This window comes from Thermobia domestica, chromosome 1 (genome assembly GCF_964235325.1).
Source record: "Thermobia domestica chromosome 1, izTheDome1.hap1.1, whole genome shotgun sequence".
Classification (NCBI taxonomy): domain Eukaryota; kingdom Metazoa; phylum Arthropoda; class Insecta; order Zygentoma; family Lepismatidae; genus Thermobia; species Thermobia domestica.
In genome coordinates, this window is record NC_137454.1 from 185,269,618 (window position 1) to 185,289,856 (window position 20,239).

The 20,239-nt window shown below is 35.6% G+C and overlaps 1 protein-coding gene across 1 annotated transcript in view; it reads right to left on the reverse strand.

Moving 5' to 3' along the window:
- The window catches only part of LOC145675317 (pickpocket protein 11-like), a 147,954-nt gene that overhangs the window by 32,012 nt on the left and 95,703 nt on the right, over positions 1-20,239 (reverse strand). The window contains exons 4-7 of the mRNA XM_081745725.1: positions 19,910-20,063; positions 14,816-14,940; positions 10,149-10,251; positions 2,275-2,560 (exon numbers count right to left, since the gene is read on the reverse strand). Of these exons, the coding sequence (XP_081601851.1) occupies positions 2,275-2,560; positions 10,149-10,251; positions 14,816-14,940; positions 19,910-20,063 (668 nt within the window). The remainder of the gene's footprint in view (positions 1-2,274; positions 2,561-10,148; positions 10,252-14,815; positions 14,941-19,909; positions 20,064-20,239) is intronic.

Consider the following 20,239-nt stretch of genomic DNA (forward strand, 5'->3'; position numbering starts at 1 on the left):
ATGTGGTTGAACACGAAGCTTTCGTCTGATGGAGTTGCAACTCCGTGCAATGAAATCTGCCAGAAAAGAACAGCAGAGTCCACTTTATAAGAGTGGGTTTACAATACCTGAACTTCCTGTACCGGTGCATATTCAAGTTTCAAAGTGAGGAACTATTAAGATTGATTGGTACCTGGTGATTCGACTGTAAATGTTCATACGGGAAGAAAGATATCAAATAATAATCAAACATGCCAATGAAATGACTTGGACTTCTAGCACTTTTCCCAAAAGCACCACCAGTTATGAAGTTTCCATGGACGCTTTTGAGCAGTGATCACAGTACTAGGTAAATATCTAATTTAACACTAGCATTTGTCTGTTACAGGAAAAGTAATTGGTTTAATTTCCAAGACGAATATGCAAAAATGATAACAAAAGCATTGGTTGACTTCATTTTGCGTGGATACTCTTGAATCTTTTATGCTATAACCCTTTCGGGACCTAGTCATTTTTGGCGTTTTCATAGACTTTCAGTTAATGAATTATAACAAAGAGATTATTTACCCGATTGATATAGTTAAGAACTTGTCTTTTAGAACAAGGATGTGGCAGTTTTATGGCGTATGTTTCGTTGCACTGTTCACAACTGGAGAGAAATTATGGAGAGAAAATTCCCAAAAATCATACCAACAAAAAATCTCTAACCGAATTTTAAGATGTTTTGGAACTAGCACCATTGTCGCCACATCAATTCAATCACCTCAAAAACTACTCAAGTGCATCGACAACACACAGTCAAAACATAAACATAAACACAGCTACCTGACATACGAAGATAGAAAAGATAATTCTTTCTCATCGTACACACGATTTTTTCCTCAGAAGCAAAGATCAACAGTTGTACAGGGGCTGCAGCTTCTCTAATTACTCTATTGAAAATTTCTATCTTGCGTTGTGTAGGATAAAGATGAGGGTTTCAGGCATTGTTACTTTTGTTCCAGTGTAGCCAACAAGAGGAAAATTGAGGCCTTTGGAGGATAAAGGTGTTATGTTACATTTTTCGAAATGTTGCATTATGGCTGTTCATGCTAGTGTTATATGTTACTCATGCTACCTAACATATTATTTGGTGAGTCTTCGTCCTAATGCAGATATTTAGAAACGATGAAGGTGGTATGTTAACGGACAAAGTTGTAAAAGTCAATTTTCCCATCATATTCAATTTGTTACATACCATCTTTATTCTCCAAGCGCTTCAATAATAGCGAGAAAAGTGGGATTCTTTTTCAAATTTACCTCCTAAAATAAGGAATTAAAATTTTCTATGGCTGGAAACACTGCTAGCAGACACATGCAAACTATTTTAAAATAAACTGTTGTACACCACTGTTGTACATCACTGTTGTACACAAACTGTTGTTCATCACAGAAGTATCATGCCATTATCTAAGAAAAGTAGCTTGTAATTTAAAACAAATGATTGTGGTTAACGGAAAAGTAAAATCAAATCAGGGTTTAGAACCTAAATTAGAATTTTTCGTGCGTACCCTATTTACCCGATTTTAACGACCTGTACCCTTGGTTTTACTCAAGAACAACTAATGTTAAACTCGAGTGAGTTGGCTTGTGTTTGTATTTATACGTGCGGATTTATACACATAAATTTTCAAAAGTTCTATATTTTGACCGAAAATTAAGAAAATTCTAATTTCCCTTGTTGGCAACACTTGGTCATTTTTTTTTTAAAAAAAAATAGGTGTTCTCATGAGGTATATACCTGACAAGTACAAAGTAGATCTTTCTAAAACGAAGGAAGTTATACTGTAAAAATTAAAAAAGACAATTCGAAAATTTACGATTTTTTAAATTTAGTTTCAAATTTTAGAAGGAAGTTCGACACTCAGAAAAAGATATCTTCAGTATAAACTATGGTTCAACCTAATTTGGCACAGAAAAATTATCCCAACACAGCAGATGATTAAGTACGTGACAACTCCGTATATGTCAGTTTGTACATTAGGCCCGGAAAGAGATAGTGACCTATATAAACTATAGCATTCAAAAAATGTATTAGTTATGCATAATCTACTAGATAATAGCTCTGAATCATTTTAAACAACTTACTGATAATTCTCTAGGATATTTCGAAAACTTTTTTAGTAAAGTAATACAGTTAGTATATTATTTAAAAAAAATAATTCCAAAGTGTCATGTTCAAAGCATTTGAAAGTATAAGAAAACCTGAATTGTAAATATTTAGTTATATTAACACGTTAAAATAGCACCGCTTACCAAAGTTATAGAGTATCTGTGGAAAACAGTTGCATTTTTTGATAACTTCTTCATATTCACATTGAAAATTGCATGCAACGTGAGTGTAAATTCTACTGGTATCTAACTTCTTTTCCTCTTTGAACAAGCATCTCCTTTGGTACACAGACAGCCTTTGAAGACTGGGAGAACTCACAATAGGAAAGAGGTTCAGTTCATAGAGCAGCCCATTACTTTCCCCTTGTGTTTCATATACGTGGTAATTCACCAATTTCTGAGGATATTCATAAGGAGAACTGACAAAGATCTGAAGAAGACAAAAATCATATTAAGAATGTGAAAGAATAGCATGCACTACTTATGGATTAATCATATACCGCATGTTTAAACGAATTGTGCGTAGGAAAAATAATATATTTGCAATGTTATTAGAGTTTAACAGTAAGACATCCAATGATGTGTCACTTATCTGGAAATAGAGCTCAATGAGTTAAAAGAAATAACGTGAATGTAAACCCTGATACGTTGTTTCCGAGAAAAATGAAATATTTTGTAAACCGGAAAATATGAGGCCACATCCGGAGAGTAACTTTCCCAAAGGCATTAAACAGAAAAAGAACACAGTAGAATGGAAACATTTATTGTACCAGATACATGATGTGTTTAACTATTTTTCAACATGTTCACCACCGACATTTAGACATTTGTCATGCCGTGGAACCAACTTGTCTATAACTGTGCCATAGAACTCGGCCACCTGAGATTGGAACTACAAATTGACAACCTCCTCTGCCCCACTAGTCGATCCAGAACGTACTTTTGGGGGGGGGCGGTAAGGTTGTAATACTGCTACTTAAGGCTACTTTTTACAGCTCCAAACTTTGGGATGGGTTTTATTTATTTTCCTCTTCTGGTGGAGGAGGCGATCGCCTCGATCGACACACTCGGATCAGCCCCTGCTCCACCGTTCCGTCATTTTGAAAATGCCGATGCTAAAATGGCGGGAATCCCAAGAGGTGTAATCGTTCCCGAACAAGGTCGACTGTGATGACGGTTGCCTCCCACTGCGCTCCTCATCATGCACATTTTGACGTCCTGTTGTAACACCGGCAAGACATTATCTGCTTGCTCATGACGTTAGGCTCATACGTCTGGCACACCTGACGATGGATTTCAATCTTCGCTATACCTTGTGCATTCAAAAATTTCATTCTGCCGGTACTTCACACAAGGGGAAGCTGAAATAGGAACGTAATCTTCAACCACCGCCATGACGCTATTAACAGCACTAAAGATGCACCGCTGGCGCAAGAGCCATGCTAGGACCTAACTCTCTCAATGCACGAATTCACTTCGTGCATCATAGGGTTACCTACCTATGGGAGGCGTGGGAAGGTTACTTCTTGGATGAGCTTCGTAGATCCTATATGATAGTCACACAAATTTTAAAGGGGAAACTGACACTGAAGTATGAATATATCAACCTCTCCGTTACGGTACACATAAGGCGATAGTATAAAACATAGATAAAAATATAAAACCCAGAACTAGCATTAGTGCTGGATAAATATAATATTATCTAAAAATTCATCGATATCTCAAATGGAGCAAAGGAGTGTCACGCCTCAGAGTAAATTCCACTGATTTGTTTTCGAGACATTCAAAAGAAATTAAGTTTATGACGTGAAAAAGCATGTCGTTCATTGACAATCTAATGTAGTTGACAAAATAGAACATTTATTTTCTTATGGATTGTATATGAAAAATATGCTATGTTAAGTAGCAACGTGTATCTATTATTATTTGACTTCTACCAACCGTGACACACATGATGTAATTCCCCTTACAGTGACGTAAATACTACTTGTAATTAAAATATAATGCAATAGTTTTCAAAACGATGTTGAATGTCAGTAAAATATTATAATGCATGCAAAACAATGTAACATTCATGTCCTGTACCAGTACGGCATTTAACATTAACTTTTCAACAACATTGAGGCTACATGAGACATAAACATATAATTTATCCGAAGCACATGAATTCAGTCTGGTTTATCTGTGTCTAGTTTTGCTTTATCACTTACCATAACGAAGTTAGGGTTGTTTCTGGTTTGACAATGTCAGTCAAATACCATATGCTTCTTCCGACTAAAAGATGTGTTCGGTGTGTTGTTCACTCCATTGAATTGTCAAAGTCATTCGTTTTTCCTATTCATTCAAAACCTTGCTCAAAGTGCTTTCAGGAATGTTTCCAAATGTATTTGTTATGCAGTCCTTTAGAAGGTCAATATTCAAAATTTTCAGTGAATACACAGACTTTAGATACGCCCAAGAACAAAAATCTACGAAAATGAGGTCAGGGAAACGTGGTGACCACTGCACAGAACTACGTCTGCAGAGACAAGAGTTGGTAAACTTCATATCCAAAAATTTCCGAAGACAATTTGAATATTGCGTAAGAGGCACCACCACGTTGGAGATGACAAAGAATGTCCCATCTTCAGATAAGAGAGTTGGCAGGAAATTTTCTTCCAATATTTCACGATATTCGATTACTATTAGGGTACCATTGACTAACAAAGGACTCACTACACTTGTCCCTGACATAACACACCACACCATCACTTTCTCAGGAATGCCAGATGTTTCATCAATGCCACGGGATTGGTTGCCGACCATTAGTGAACATTATATTGGTTCACCTCACCAGAAACGTAAAAATTTGCATCGTCTTTGAATAAGAAGTCGTTTGCAAAACAGTAAATTTGGCGTATTTGCTCTGTTGCTCATTCTCCGAATTCCAAATGCCAATCCTGGTCATCTTCTAGTAGATGATGATGCACTTGATACTTGTAGGGGTGTCACTCATGCAGGGACACTCATGATGGATGTGCGACTAACACTATTTTCCTGGGATAGTTCTTGCCAACACTGCTATTTGTTTCGTCAGTCCTCGTGTATGGCCTGTCTGGTTTTCATTCGTTGGCCACGGACCATATTTTCCTGAATTGCGTGATCAACTTGCTTACTGTTGTGTGACTAATGGGTGCCATATTTTGATAACGATTGTTACAATCATCAGCAACGACTATTGCGTTTCGCTCTCGTGGCATCAAAATGATCTCATGCATTCTGTCTGTGTCACAAACATGTTTTCTTAATAACCTAAGAGGGACCGCGGTGGCTCAGTGGTAGAGCGTTCACCTCTGGTGCATGGGGACCTGGGTTCAAACTCTGCTTCTGCCAAGTGAACTTTGTGCGTGGGTTTTCCCGGGGTTCTCCCGTTTCCTCCCACTTTCTTCATTCCACCATTTCATTCATCTCCCATCATCACCGTCTCCTTTAGCCTAACCGGCATAACCGTTCGAAGTAAAATTCAAAAAAATCATTTCATTTTTTCTTAATAACCTAAAACGATACTAAGAAAACAGAAGCAGTCATAATTTCGTTCTGGTAAGGATAAAGAAAACCATAGTCTCCGTTTAAAGCTAGCTCGAAGTTGTACCGCAAAACCGCTTGTATATTATTTCGTGACCAAGATGCTATAGACTATCTCTGCTAATGGAAAAATCAGTCCATCGACTTGGTGCAGCGGTTACAGTGCAAGTATGAGAACGTCGTAGCATGCACCAAGAAGGAAACTCATGCAAATCTTGGATGCGTCATATTACAATATGTTTGTAGTACAAAAAAGCCTGTACCTTAATTCACTTTTCTAGAGATCCCAACAATGACAAGACACTTATCGTATCGTACAACAAACTTTTGAATACCATAGTCATAATGCGTCACTTGATTTGTCAGCCACTATAAAACGTAATATTTGAACTCGTCATCGTTGTTGTTTCATTGACCATCCAGAGGCTTTTTAAAATGAAGGAGCATAGCGTAGTCATTTATCGGAAAACGACGACTTCGTAATACTGTATTTCTGTCTTCTTTCACTTTTTGTGAAATTTCTGCACCAAGTGCTGAGTGATGTTGAAGGTCGTCCATTTTGCTTCTTGTTATGAAAGTTCGCGCCTCTATCTTCAAATGCTCTAATTTCAGCCAGTTTCATGCCTTTAACACTAACCAAACCGGGACAAAGTGCCTTGGGAAAACCTATATATCGTCTGAAAGCTCTTACCATGATAAGTTCGAAACAGTTTTCAAATGATGGGCAAACTCGCAATCTGACTCTATAAGGGACATATTTGTTGGTGTTTGTGGCCCTATGTATGTCGTATTCCACAGAAGTAAAAATTAATGATAAAATGCATTACGCGTAAGCGCCTGAGCCAATTATGATCCTTTTCGGCTTGTTGCTAGAAAGTAACCCTGGCAAAGGTTTGAAAATATCACTTTGCACACACAAACTTGGTCAGTGATGCCAACGAATTGTAAATATAATGTGGCAGAGGGTTTCTGTGTCACTGGATGTATATCCATGAAACTTGGCATAAACATCATTCGTCAGTAGTGGAAATATACTTTGAACGTATTCCTCTCCCAAGAACCCCATTTTGTCAGTGTTGCCAAACAATTTTAAAAATGAGAAGTTGTAAAACAGGTTTCATACGATGCCAAATTGCACAAAGCTTGCCAGAAACATCCCACGACACTACAGCAAAAAGACGTTGAGTGTGAGCCAGAAACATCCCCCAATCATTCCAAGTTCCCAATAATTCAGTGTTGAAAACCGCATGTTCATATTATTAGACAATATAAAAATACCACCAGCCTTGTATACCATAAGACGGTGATACTTTGTACATGATTTAAGCAATTTTAAAGAAAATCGTATGTATCTTACAAATATAAAGATTTAGAACACTGTATTTTAAACACGTAATAGCTAGATATATAAGGAAACCATTAGTGGAAGTTCATTAGTAAACATTCAGTATGACCATAGTTATTGAAATATGAACTTTGGTGCAAAGTAACCCCATAGGTGAGGTTACTTTTCACGACATACAAAAAATATATTCAACATACTAACATAGCGTTTCTCTGCAATGTTTTCCCTTCAGTATTTATACATTCCACTTCCTACACAAAACTACATGCAGTCTACAAATATTGATATTACAATAATGGTATTGGTACCAGTACTTAGTATGAATTATCGATATTTGTATAGAAAATTATATATTATTTGGTACCGGCATAAGGACCACATTCTGATAGTTTAGCATACGTCCCCAAAAATGCCAACTAATAAACGGAAAAAAAATCCCATGAACTGATTTGCCTTGATTATTCCTTATGTCCAAGAATATCACCCCAACCGTAATCAGTGGAAGATTTACGGGGTTTGGGATTTTCAGGCTGAGACCCACCCAAAATTGCATGATTTCATTTTTTAAAAAAATCTAATGTTAGTCATTCCTATGCGTATAAGCTGCAAACCCCCTCCCAAAGTCTAGGGATTTCTGTAAAAAAAAAAAAAAAGCGAAACCTTTGTGAGTGAAGCCCCTCTCAAACTACTTTTCTGTATCCGCCACTGTTCATAATTTATTCCCCAACAAGAAATTCATTTGGAGTCTACCTAAATAGGAAATTTAAGTAAACTGAGAATGCAGGAGGTTCCAGTAGTAACCATTTCCTACCTATGCGGTAATTTAGACCTGTTCAAAGTAACCCCGAGTACAGGCCGAAACCGTCTTCTCCCAGTTTTACTTTTTTATGGCTTTAAAACGTTACACATTTCAATTTCAACTATTGCATCAAAGTCCCATTATACACATCTTATTCTAGGAAAGTGACTTAACTTTGACGGAAATTTGACGGAATTATACGTGATATATTTCACATTTTGTTGTCCTTTACAGTGACTGCTTTCCATACATCTACAATAACGAACCCTCCCGGTAATTATAACTGATGTTAACCGCAAAAAGTATAGCCAAAATACAGTTAGATGTTCTATCTTACGGTGGCAGTTGAAGCTTCTCCTTTACTGCTTTTCGTTTTCCTAACAGTGTAATGTCAAACTCTTCATATTTTGTGCAAAATAACCCCCTGTGTGCAAAGTAATCCCGTCTTACTATACTGCTATTTGAAGAACTGTCCTTTTGAAAACGTTAGCAACACTGACAAACTCGGGTGCTTGGGAATGGTAAGAACCACAGTATATTTGCTGTTGTGTCCAATAATATATATGCAAAATTTTGTTTCTATGCTTGCAATGGCCAGGCAAACTTTCGAGCAAATGTATTCTAAAATGGTTGGAAGCACTGACAAAACAGGTGCTTGTAGGTTTACACGAACATAGTACAAACATGGCGTCTATTACAGTCTAATTATGTCCGCCAATGATGTAGACTTCATGCGAAAATCTTGAATGTTCGGATTATTTGGCAACACTGCCAAACTGGGGTGCTTGGGACACGGTTACACTCACCATATGTTTTTCATTGTCCAGTGCTGCTTCTGTCACATTCGTTATATATTCGTTCAATGACACGCACGTCATTTACAACATTATGATGCTTACACTTGGTTGGTAACACTGACAGCCTAGAATGGTTGGGAGACAGTGACACTCATCGTCTTTTATAGCAGAGGCAGCAAGAGCGGGTTTCAGACAGTTCACAATGGTGTTTTACTACTCACATATCAAGGCTTTCTTCAGTGCATCTACAATGATCATTTAACTAATGGTGTAAGACAGACTAACCATGTTTGGTAGCACTTGCACCAATGTAGAAGCTGCATTTTCCTTTCGCATGTGGTAAGAAACCTCAAAGACCATTTTTTTGTTAGCCCTACTATAGTTATAGCGTCGTGTGAGGTTTCTGCTAAGCTTGGTGTATAAACGTCTCATCGAACGGAACCTGTTTTACAGCTTTTCATTTTTAAAACTAGTTGGTAATGCTGACAAACTGGAGTTCTTGGGAGATGAATACATTCACAGTATATTTTCACGAGTGATGAATGATGTTTATGCCACATTTCATGGATATGCATCTAGTGGTACAGAAACCATCTGAAGCATTGTATTTACAATTCACTGGTAACACTGATCGAATGGGTACGTGTGGGTACAAAGTGATATTATAACACCCTTGCCCGGGTCATTTTCTAGAAATAAGCCGAAAAGGATCATGATGGGCTGAGACACTCACGTGTGATGCATCGTAACATTCAGTTTTACTTCTGTCGAATATGACATACATAAGGTCATAACCACCAACAAACACGTCCCTTATAGGGTCAGATTGCGGGTTTGCCCGTCATTTGAAAACGGTTTCGTACTTGTCATGGCAAAAGATTTCAGAAGATATATACGTTTTCCCAATTTACTTGGTCTCGGTATGGAATCATCCCTAGTAAGAAAAGGAATCGCACAATATTTCACAGTTGGCAGGACTTTTAATCAATGGAATCATCTTAACTACGCACAACCTAACGTAAACATGATCGAATGTTAGCGTAGTGTCGTCTTTGGCTTGCCAATAGAGGTAGGAATACAGCGCACAGGAAGGGGATGCCGACCACAGCGCTGCAGCAGGAACAGTCAAAATAACACTTAATTTAAAAAAAATCGCCTCGCATGACGTGAACGAATCCCTTACTAATTTTCACCTCATAGCTGACAATGAATAGTTCCAAGTGTATTTTAAAACATTAACTTCTTAATTTTTATCACGTTGGAAGCTATACTCTCCGACGGACGACCTTCACTCGGATCATCTATACTATATGATTATGTAACTACATTTGAATTTTCTCTTCCAGAATTTGGAGATTGTCTTACTCCAAATACTACACTAAGATTCTCAGAACCTGCGAACAATTGATTTTTTAGAGCTGAAAATGGCATCACTGAAAGGAAACATAATGACATGTTTTAAAGAAAATTCATTGAAAATATTAATAAAAACTTAACATATTACTGATATTACCTCCGTTTTCCTTATTATAAATAATCCAATAAAACGAAACTGTTCGTCGCTACTGTCAAATGTAGTATTTCCAATCATACTCTCAGCTGCTGCTACTCCCATACTAAAAAGAAGAATAAGAATCCTTGAAATTAGTTATTGACTAAGGCAGGGTTCAAAATTTCCGTTCGCAGGTCGCCATTGTCGACTAGAAATTTAAAGTTGGTGACTAGTATTTAGTAGGAGTGGTTTCTGTGTAAACAAACAGGACTACGCAGTTTCCGTTTCGCACGAAAATAAGTGCGAGTGAGTGAGAAAATAATTGTCATTGATATGAACTGTCCAACGCAATCCTGAATCTAATTGTCTAATTGTGGAATTTGATTCCACGATATGACCTCGTACTTTGTCAAATCAAAGGCCGAGGTGGGGCTCTCATAATTTATAAGTGAGTGATACTGGCGACCATCATTTTTGATGGGCGAGTGTGTCTGATTTTGAAATTTTGCTCCTGGACTAATATATATAAACTGCTCGCCAATAAAATTGTAACACATATAAGGAGTTATATAAAATACGAAGTTTGCATAAGGTGCAGGAGATGATTATGTGGCAAAGGTCGTCGTGGGTCACGTTAGTCTGTCACACCATCTGGGAAGAAGTACCTCGAGCAAGCCGGGAGAGGCGCAGAAGTGCGGTGAATGTGATGGTTCAAAGTCCAAGTTAAGCATGACCATAGATACAATTACGTAATTAACACTGCCAGCTGTTGATGAGTCTCATAGTCTCGAACTGAAAATTATCGATAGATCCTTACAAAATTGAAGTGTATAAGAGAGAATATCTAATGTATTAAACACTCATGCTCAGTTGCACCAACCTAGGATTAATCCGTGGATAGGGATTAAGCCAAAGTTAATCATCGAATTAAGGATAATGTGTTGCACTAACACCAGGCCCGTAGCCAGTCCAAATATGTAGGGGAGCCGGCTGAAGTTAGGGGTTGATCCAGTTCATCACCATATTAGAGTTCATTTCCAAGCCTGCAGTGAAAGTTTAGGTGGAGCAGCAAAAATTTAGGGTTGGCCAGCCCCCCTAGACCCTCCCTGGATACTGGCCTGACCAACACTGATCTGAAGATCATATCACCAAATCGTCGTGTTAAGATCAACCATCAAAAACGGGAGATTAATCCTTGATAACCTCGTGATCAGCCATAAGGAGAGTGAATATGCTTGCAGACGATTTGGATGTTTTAGGTGAATTTGAAGAACAAAAGTGATAGAATATGTTATTCGACCTAGAAGAATAAGAGACAGGCAAAATACTTTTGAGTTCTTCAACGATGATGAATATTATATTCGGTGTCGCTTGTCAAAGAATTATGTATCGGATATCTTACAGCGTTATGTTGTTGGATTGCGTGCAGGTTATTATATCAACAATTTGGATATTTATGTGGTTATGTGGACTAGTAAAAATGGACGCAGTAGGTTAAATTCTATCTCAGATTTAACGTGATTATCTTTATCAGATTCTAAGTTGATTCAAGATATTATTTTCGTTTATTTAACAGGACTATTGGTATTTTCAAATTTTACAATTTTGCTTCATTTGGTTTGAATATGCCATTGTATATTAAATACTGCAGTAATAATTTTTTAAAGAAAAATAAATCAAAGCAGAAAATTGGAACAGTTAACTTTGTATGTCATAAACTAGAATTGCTCCCGTCCTTACATTAAATTTGCAAGTATATTCTGCAAATTTTATAATAAAAACTATTGATTGCTGCTATCGTGCTGCCAATATCTAAGTCATGAAATAACCACCGTAAGTAATAACTTGATATGTATAGATTAAAAAAAAATGTAAGAAAATTTTCATTAGAATCGCCGGTGCACATTTACTATACGGAAACACAGATTTGTAAAATTTACGTAACAAACTTAACATAATATTTTAACATACTAGTGTGTTACTAATCCAAATACTCTTGTGTCTTCTTACCTATGAAATTCGAAGCTATGTAAGAATACGTGGGTTAACTTTGCAATACCCGCTCCAGTTCGTATCCTAATTCCGAAACGAGGAAATACACTCTATTAATTTTATGAAAAGGGGTTAAAAGTTCTCTAACCTTAAGCTAAGCCGTTCCTACCTCTATCCTACTTATTCCTATTTTACTCTACTAACCCTACGCTATTTTACTATATCCTTTTAAAGCGGTCCTTCTTCTCCATGCGCAGCTAGAGAGAGGAATGTAAAGCTTACTCAAATTTATTAATGAAAGCCGAATCTATTAAGGAAAGGTAAATTAATGAAAGATATGTGACATGAAAACAACAGTACAAAAATATAAACCAACCTATGGTAGGCGGCCACTAATAAAGCACAAGTGCTATCTGAATGACAAGTACACATCCCAAGTATAACATTCCAATTTTGATAAAATTTGGCAGGTAGATACTACACAAAAAATAAACGAATACATATTTTATTTTATTTTCTGCCCCAAAAGGTTTTAGGGGGCAAATGTCCCCACCCACAGTTTTGAAATTTGACGCCCGAAAGTCAAAAACAAGTGAACCAAAGTGAATGAATTGAGCACAGATATTGCAGACGTAAAATGAGGGAATACATATTTCGTATTTTCCTGGAAAAAACGTTTGGGTGGGCCACGGACCACTACAAACCTTTGATCATGTAATATCAAAAGTGCTAATAACAGTATGTCAGAAGTGCCTAAGGACATGATGAAATGGAACGAACGAATTTATTCTCTGTTCTTACCCTATACTTGAATGCAAAAACCGAACGTTGGATTTAAGAGGAGATAGTATTTATGTTACGTTTGGCGTAGTTCGTAGCCAAACACTATTTAAGAAAAAGGGACTATCCACCCTTACTTGAAAATGTCGCTTAACAGGCGGATAAAGAAGCGTGATCTGTCAGGACAGGGTTAACTTCTTTTCTATTATTTTTCCCTTTAATGCTTGGACCTCAGATATTCATAATTGATTTTGTTTGGAGTTTAACACCCCTTTTAGCAGCAAGGCTGTATGACACCCGATCCTACAACTTCACGTAATATACGAATTACGGGCGACGGATCTCCCACGCTATCTCGTTTATAAAAACACTATGAGCTCCTGTCTATTTATCTATCTATTTATATTGAAATATCACAAACAACTTCCTTTTCAGTATTTGATTTAACTTTATTTTATTTATTTATTTTTACTTTTTATTTATTTATTTATTTATTTATTTTTTGTTAAAGGATTTGTTTTCACAAGCATTAAAATATATGTGCTTTGCGGAAGAGTTAACTTTGCTCGTTTTTTTTCTCATATCTAGTACGAAAAATTACGATATGCTACGCGAGTTAGTTTTCAGTTGTTACTGCACTGTTTAGTCAATCAAACGTATGATATTGCATGACATCATGTCGTAATAGTCATAGTTTTATACAACTTCCGATTATTCGTGAACAAGTTAATCCTTTCTCATAAACTGTTGATTCAACGATATAAGATTCTTATCCAAAGATAAAGAAATCAACGGATTATCTTATCCGAACTTAATCCTTGGTTTGTGCAACCGAGCATGAAAGTAATAATGGAAATGGATTAACTTACGTGGAAATCATGGGTAAACGTACAAACAATAAGATCTGTTAGTTACTGTATTAACACTTTATGCGAAACATGGTATCTGAGACCCACTGATAAATTTTAAAACACATTTCGTGGTACCCCTGATTTCAAATGAAAATTTAAGTTTATTTTACTCTTATATTTTATATTTTGACATACCACGTATATAAAACATATTATTAAATACGTTTCATAGTAAATATAGTACAAAATTGATTTATAGGTCTCTGAGACCTTGTGTTTCTCACAACGTTTCTGAAACTCATGTTTCGGTTAAAGTGTTAAACTGTACCCTTTAAGGTGTTTCATCTGCAAAGACAAGAACATGATTTTAATGCATTTTACACGGGACGACCGAAAAAGTATATTCTTTCAAACAAAAAAACCAAAATCAGTGCACACATGTGAAATATACATAGGTGAAATTAAGAAGGTTCTTTTTAAAAGACAAGAAAAAAAGAGAACAAATCACCTCATTATGAACAAATGAATCCCTTAAAGTCATTTCGATCTAAGGGCCGCGGTGGCTCAGTGGTAGAGCGTTCACCTCTAGTGCATGAAGTCCTGGGTTCAAACCCTGCTCCCACCAAGTGAACTTTGTGGTGGACAAACACCGTGTGCGTGGGTTTTCTCGGGGTTCTCCCGTTTCCTCCCACTTTCTTCATTCCACAATTTTCATTCATTTCTCATAATCACCGTTTCCTTTAGCCTAACTGGCATAACCGTGGGACGTAAAACTCACAGATTTCATTTCATTTCATTTCATTTTCATTTCGATCTAAGTCCTTAGAAAAAGTTACAGACGTCATAAATATCCTCTATGGCGGTCATCTAGGATTTATTACGTCATAAGAGACGTGAGCCACAAATTCAAACAAACGCTCAGTAATATAATATTGTATGCACTATTGCTAATACAATTCCATGAATAAAATATTTTTTTAATAAAAATTCCACGAATTGTGTATGCTCCAAGACTAATAGTCAATTTTCATTAAGGAAAAGCACATATCCTTTGCTAATATCTACCTTTCCAATACCGGTAATGCAGTTTTGTAACCAATGCAAGCACCATATGGATTCTTCAGAAACTCTCCCTCGTATGGAGAGCTTTGTAGAGAATTCAGTAATGTCCACTTTGGAAAAGTCCTTATCTAGAAGAACAGATAATAATTCTTCAGTTTATGAAAGGTTTAATATAGGAAAACCAAACTACCCAAATCGTTTGTATTCAGCATTAGTCAAGTAAGATTTTCTTTTAAAGTTCAAACAGTTCTTAATTACTTTATGGTTTTATGAGAAAATGAACATTTGTGTTACAAAATACCTAAAATACATATTCTGTAGTATCCATGTTTATCATTTATCTGTGCGAATTTGGATTCCTCTGTCGATTAGGAAAACATTATACTATTTTATTCTTAAATGTTAAAAAATATGTCTGCACTTCAGGGAATGAAAATGGATACAAATAACCCAAAGGAGGAGCAGTAAAGTGTTGAAATGGACAAACATACATATTTATGGGGGTGTGAATTCTAACATCCGGAAGTCTTCTATTTAGCAAATTTGTTCTTGAACAAAATACAAATATACAAGGCACTTTTAGCAATAAATGTGGATTTTCTTTGCATATTCTATCATTTTTCACCCAGAAACCTCTACTTTTCTTTCTTTCAAATTCTTAAATTGTAATTACTTTAATCACAAGAAATTTACATGTTTCAGACTTGTCAGCAAATAGAGCGTTCTAAGAAAATTAACACCTGTTTCAACTATATTTTGAATTATATTCATACCTCGTTCTAGAGTCATTTAGGTTCATAATATCAACCGTTCTGTTTACATAATAATCTTATAAGTATTTCTGAAAATAGTCAATTGGATAAATTTCACTTGCTGGTAATTAAATTGAATATCAATAATCTGGTAAAATACTCAAATCCAAGGGAATGAACTGTTTCTATTTTCTCAATCAGATAGTTTTTGTCGCAAAAAATAATTCAACTAGTTTCTTCTTTGTGTGGTATATACTAGCTCTGCTGCTTCTTATTTATTAGTATTAATATACATTGTAGTATTAGTATCAATATTAATATACATTTTAGTTACTATACTTAAGAATATATTATAATTTAAATTAGGAAAGCATAGTATACTCTGTCAAACTAACATAATTCATACTAAACTAACATGATTGAGATAATTATTTACTTTCACGAGAATAACGACTTTGCTTTAACGTGCGTGGCAGAGAGCAAATTACTATCTTTGCAGTCTTACAGTATGTCCTCAATTTTAAAAAAGAATCAACCTCCCTCTATTTTTCCGATATTCCAATAACTCTATAGGTATGTGATAGACTCTTGACCATTTCTTACGTCATTCACGCAGAAACATCGCATACGATAGTTTTTAAGTGGACGAGCTTACAGGAATTTTCAAAAAGCCATTTACTTCGTTAATGTTGCGTGTACGCAAAATTAAGAAATATGTATTTATTTATTTGAAATTCAGTTCTTAAAAATTTAAATAAATAATAAACAGTGGAAAACACTATTATCCAAAATGATCACATCTTTTAAGTTATTTTGTTCAGGAGAAGTGCTGCTAACCCATCATCTTTTGTTGATTTATACTCTCTCCATGTAGCGGAGCATCATCGTCCGGGAAGGGTGGAGTTGACAGGGTGGCTTTCTTTATTAATGCATGCATCACCCTTTATCCCCATATTTTCGCATGTCTTCTCAGCAGCGAATGACGCTACATAACTCGCGAATGGTTGGTAGGAGTCTTAGGAAATGCCTGGTTCGAGGACGTCTTAATCCATCTGGGGTGGACATGCAGCTATCCCGACCTGCTGTTGTGTACGTCCAGTGTTTGTGTTGCCCCGTGTCTGAATCTTTGAAAACATAGAAATATCCCAAAAAATCAGAACAGACAAAAGTAAAAAATAATAAAATCTCAAAACGATAGAAAAATGCCTTCTTTTCTCTCTTCTGGGCTGGTGGGAGTCTTTCTCATTCGACGGGTTCATTTTTTTAACTATCAATATTTGTTTTTCCAGAGCCACGTGTTTCTGTAGACGGAAACGGTTCTCTTTCATCTCATTTCCCCTTTATCGCGTACGCCTCACGTTGATCCCACGTTTTGGGGGTGCTTATGGAATAGCTACAGGAGTAACGTAAGTTCTCCTCGCAAGCGGTGTGAAATAGCGGCGATCCCACAGATTTTCAATTTATAAATGTGTAGTTAATAGCAGCTTTTTATAAGTACTTAAAATCTTTAGAATCGTGTCCGGGCTTACATTCTCATATAAGACATAAAACAAGCGCGAGAGATAAACTCTCAACTCGTAGATAGTGTGAAAAAGAAAAGTATTGTAACGCCTTTAGTCTAATATCTTTTAATAAAAGATAAAGATGCCGATAGTGCCAATCCTGAGACGAAGCGTTCGAGTGTTATTAAGGGCTTGTTCCATTGCGTTATTAATGGAAAAAATTAAATAAAAAAATTAAGTTTTACGTCCCACGGTTATGCCGGTTAGGCTAAAGGAGACGGTGATGATGAGAGATGAGTGAAATTAATAAAGTGGGAGGAAACTGAAGAACTCCGAGAAAACCCACGAGCACGGTGTTTGTCCACCACAAAGTTCACACGGCACGAGCTGGGATCGAACCAGGGACCCCAAGCACCGGAGGTGAACGCTCTACCACTGAACCACCGCGCCCCTCCTCGTTATTAATGGAATTATTACTTATAACGCTGGTTTCATTATATTGTACTACGTATTTATCTTCATTCGTAACATTTCCGGAATTTGACGCAGCTTTTGGTGGTTTGACGCCCTCTCATTGCATGGTGGTAGACAATCTGCTGGTGCTGACCAAACATCCTTAGCATGCGCCTCCGTCCCACTGAGCACGCTGGAAATGTTGTCTTCGAGAGACACACATACATGGACTAAGTTATGGACTACAGTACAGGTAACTGTGTTCGCCTTCTTTCTGCATTACAAAGTACTATAATTGTGTTGGCACCGACGATTGTGTGAATAGTTTCATGGCGTCATATTTTCCTTTCTTGATGTTTAGTGTTAATAGAATATTTTATTGTTGTGCTAAAATGGGAGAATTTGTGCTTTTCGGATGCCTAACATGTAATTCTTCATACCCCACACTTCAAATTATTAATTCCATTTATAATGCGAACTACCCACCTCTGCTGCGAACTACCCACCTCTTTATCAACCGCTAAACACTTCCCCATTAAGAATCGCATTATTGATTAAAGCAATTTACTTTCGAAAACTTAAGGAATAAGAAATCGATATTTGATTCCTCCAAAGCACCTTTATGAATCGTAACTGGCTGAAGTCGATGCTTGGAACGCATGTAGTATGTTAGAGGTCAGATCATCATCATATGAATATAGTCATCAAATAGCATTTTGAAATTTACTTTAATATTTATTACATTGTAATTAAAATACTGCAGTAATATATTGTAATTTTATTGCAACTATGTTATTGCTGCAAATAAACACTGATCATTAAATCCTCTACTTCCTTCATTAAAGAATACTTCTGTACTACAAAAATGATTTGTTAAACAAGAATTTTAAGAAAGATCCAAGAAAAAGTATCAAAAGATTGTGAACTTGTCCAATAATTAGTTTTTGGATCAGGGACTATAAAATTTTTGAACGGGCCCTAAATTGAGATTTTCATACTTTTTTACGGAATAAGCACGTCATACTGAGTAAATTGTTAGTTTTCTTTTGACTACATTATATGTAGTTCCCAAAATATGAAGCGTACAAGAAAATCTTTGATTGAATTAAATATATTGAATTTATTGAATCAGAGGCCATAAAATTTTTGAACGGCCCCTAAATCTAGTTTTCGTATATTTTACGGACCAAGCAGGTCATACTGAGTAAATTGCTAGTTTTGGTTTGAGTTCGCTATATGTATTTCTCAAAATAGGGCGTACAAAAAAATGTTTGAATGAATGAAATTATTATGAATGAATGAATTGAATTATATTGAATTTTGAGGATCAGGGGCCACAAAATTTTTGAACTTACTCTAAATCGATATTTTATAATTTTATGGAATAAACGTATCATACTGAGTAAATTGTTAGTTTTGATTTTGGTGCACTATACGTAGTTCTCGAGATATAATGCCTAGAAGAAATTTTTTGCCTGTAAAATATTGGATCTTTTGATCCAAAAATAAGTCTCTAATAGTGGAAATTAGTTTTTTTAAATAATATTTTGAACTAATTTATTTCTTTTCATGTGTGCTTATCATGTTATATGTCTGCATGTTTTAGTATAAGCATCAATTCTCTTTTATAAGACATGAATACATTGATGCACTTTTTTCATATATTGGGAGAGATATATTGACCTACCCTTAAATTTGGAAACTGTCAAAACACAAAATTTTATCAATGTTTTCTAGGACCAAAATATATAACTCTGTAAATTTGGATAATTCGACTTACCCTCTGATGTTTGTAAAAAATTGTTAAATTTTAGTATTTCTCCTCATTCACCACATGGCAGGTTATTGACATAATTTATCTTTTTTAGTTAGTATTTAACGCATTATATAGTTACATAGTGCAGTCCAGGATCCATGCTTGTCCATAAAAAATGGGTACACTGATGTTCATTAAAAACAAATTATTTCTATGGTAAATGATTCATCATGTAGAAATATCTTGAAGTCTAAGCACCTTATCCATCTTAAACTGGATAATAAGATAATTTCTTTTCTTCGTTTCAGAAGTAAAACAAACAGAATTCTGAAGTTTGTAAGATCCCATAGATTAGGACACTCAGACAAATTATAGTTGTCGATGCTGCTTCATTTCCAAACATATTACACTAAATCTTACTATTAGCATTATTGCAATTTTATTAGTATAATAAAAGGAGTAACTTATTTTAGGATTAAGTGTATTTTATGTATATAATTATGTTTTCTGCTATTTGAAACATACCTTACTTTCTATTTACTTATTAAGTACGTTGGCACGGAATTGTCTAAACAAATGTTGTCCAAATTAAATTAGAAGATGTGTATTTGAATCAGTTGTCTTGTCTTCTTACCTTGCTCTGTAAGTCGAAGATACTTATATTCCTCAAGGACTTTTCTCTCTGGTAATCTATCATAGTTTTCATATTATAAGAACTAAGATGTGCTACGTCACGCAAGAAGTCCTTGTATAGTGATTGCTTCTGTTTACTAACCTTTTCAAAATACCTTCAGGAAAGGAAGGAAGATTAATATATAAACTACTTTCTAAAAGCAGATGCAAAATAAATGAAGTATATTAATTTTTAAAATACACAATAGTTATTCCTTCTGACAAGAAAACTACTCTGAAAGCTCAAAACTGTACCCAACTTGTAAATCGTGAAACAAGCGTACATTTTTTA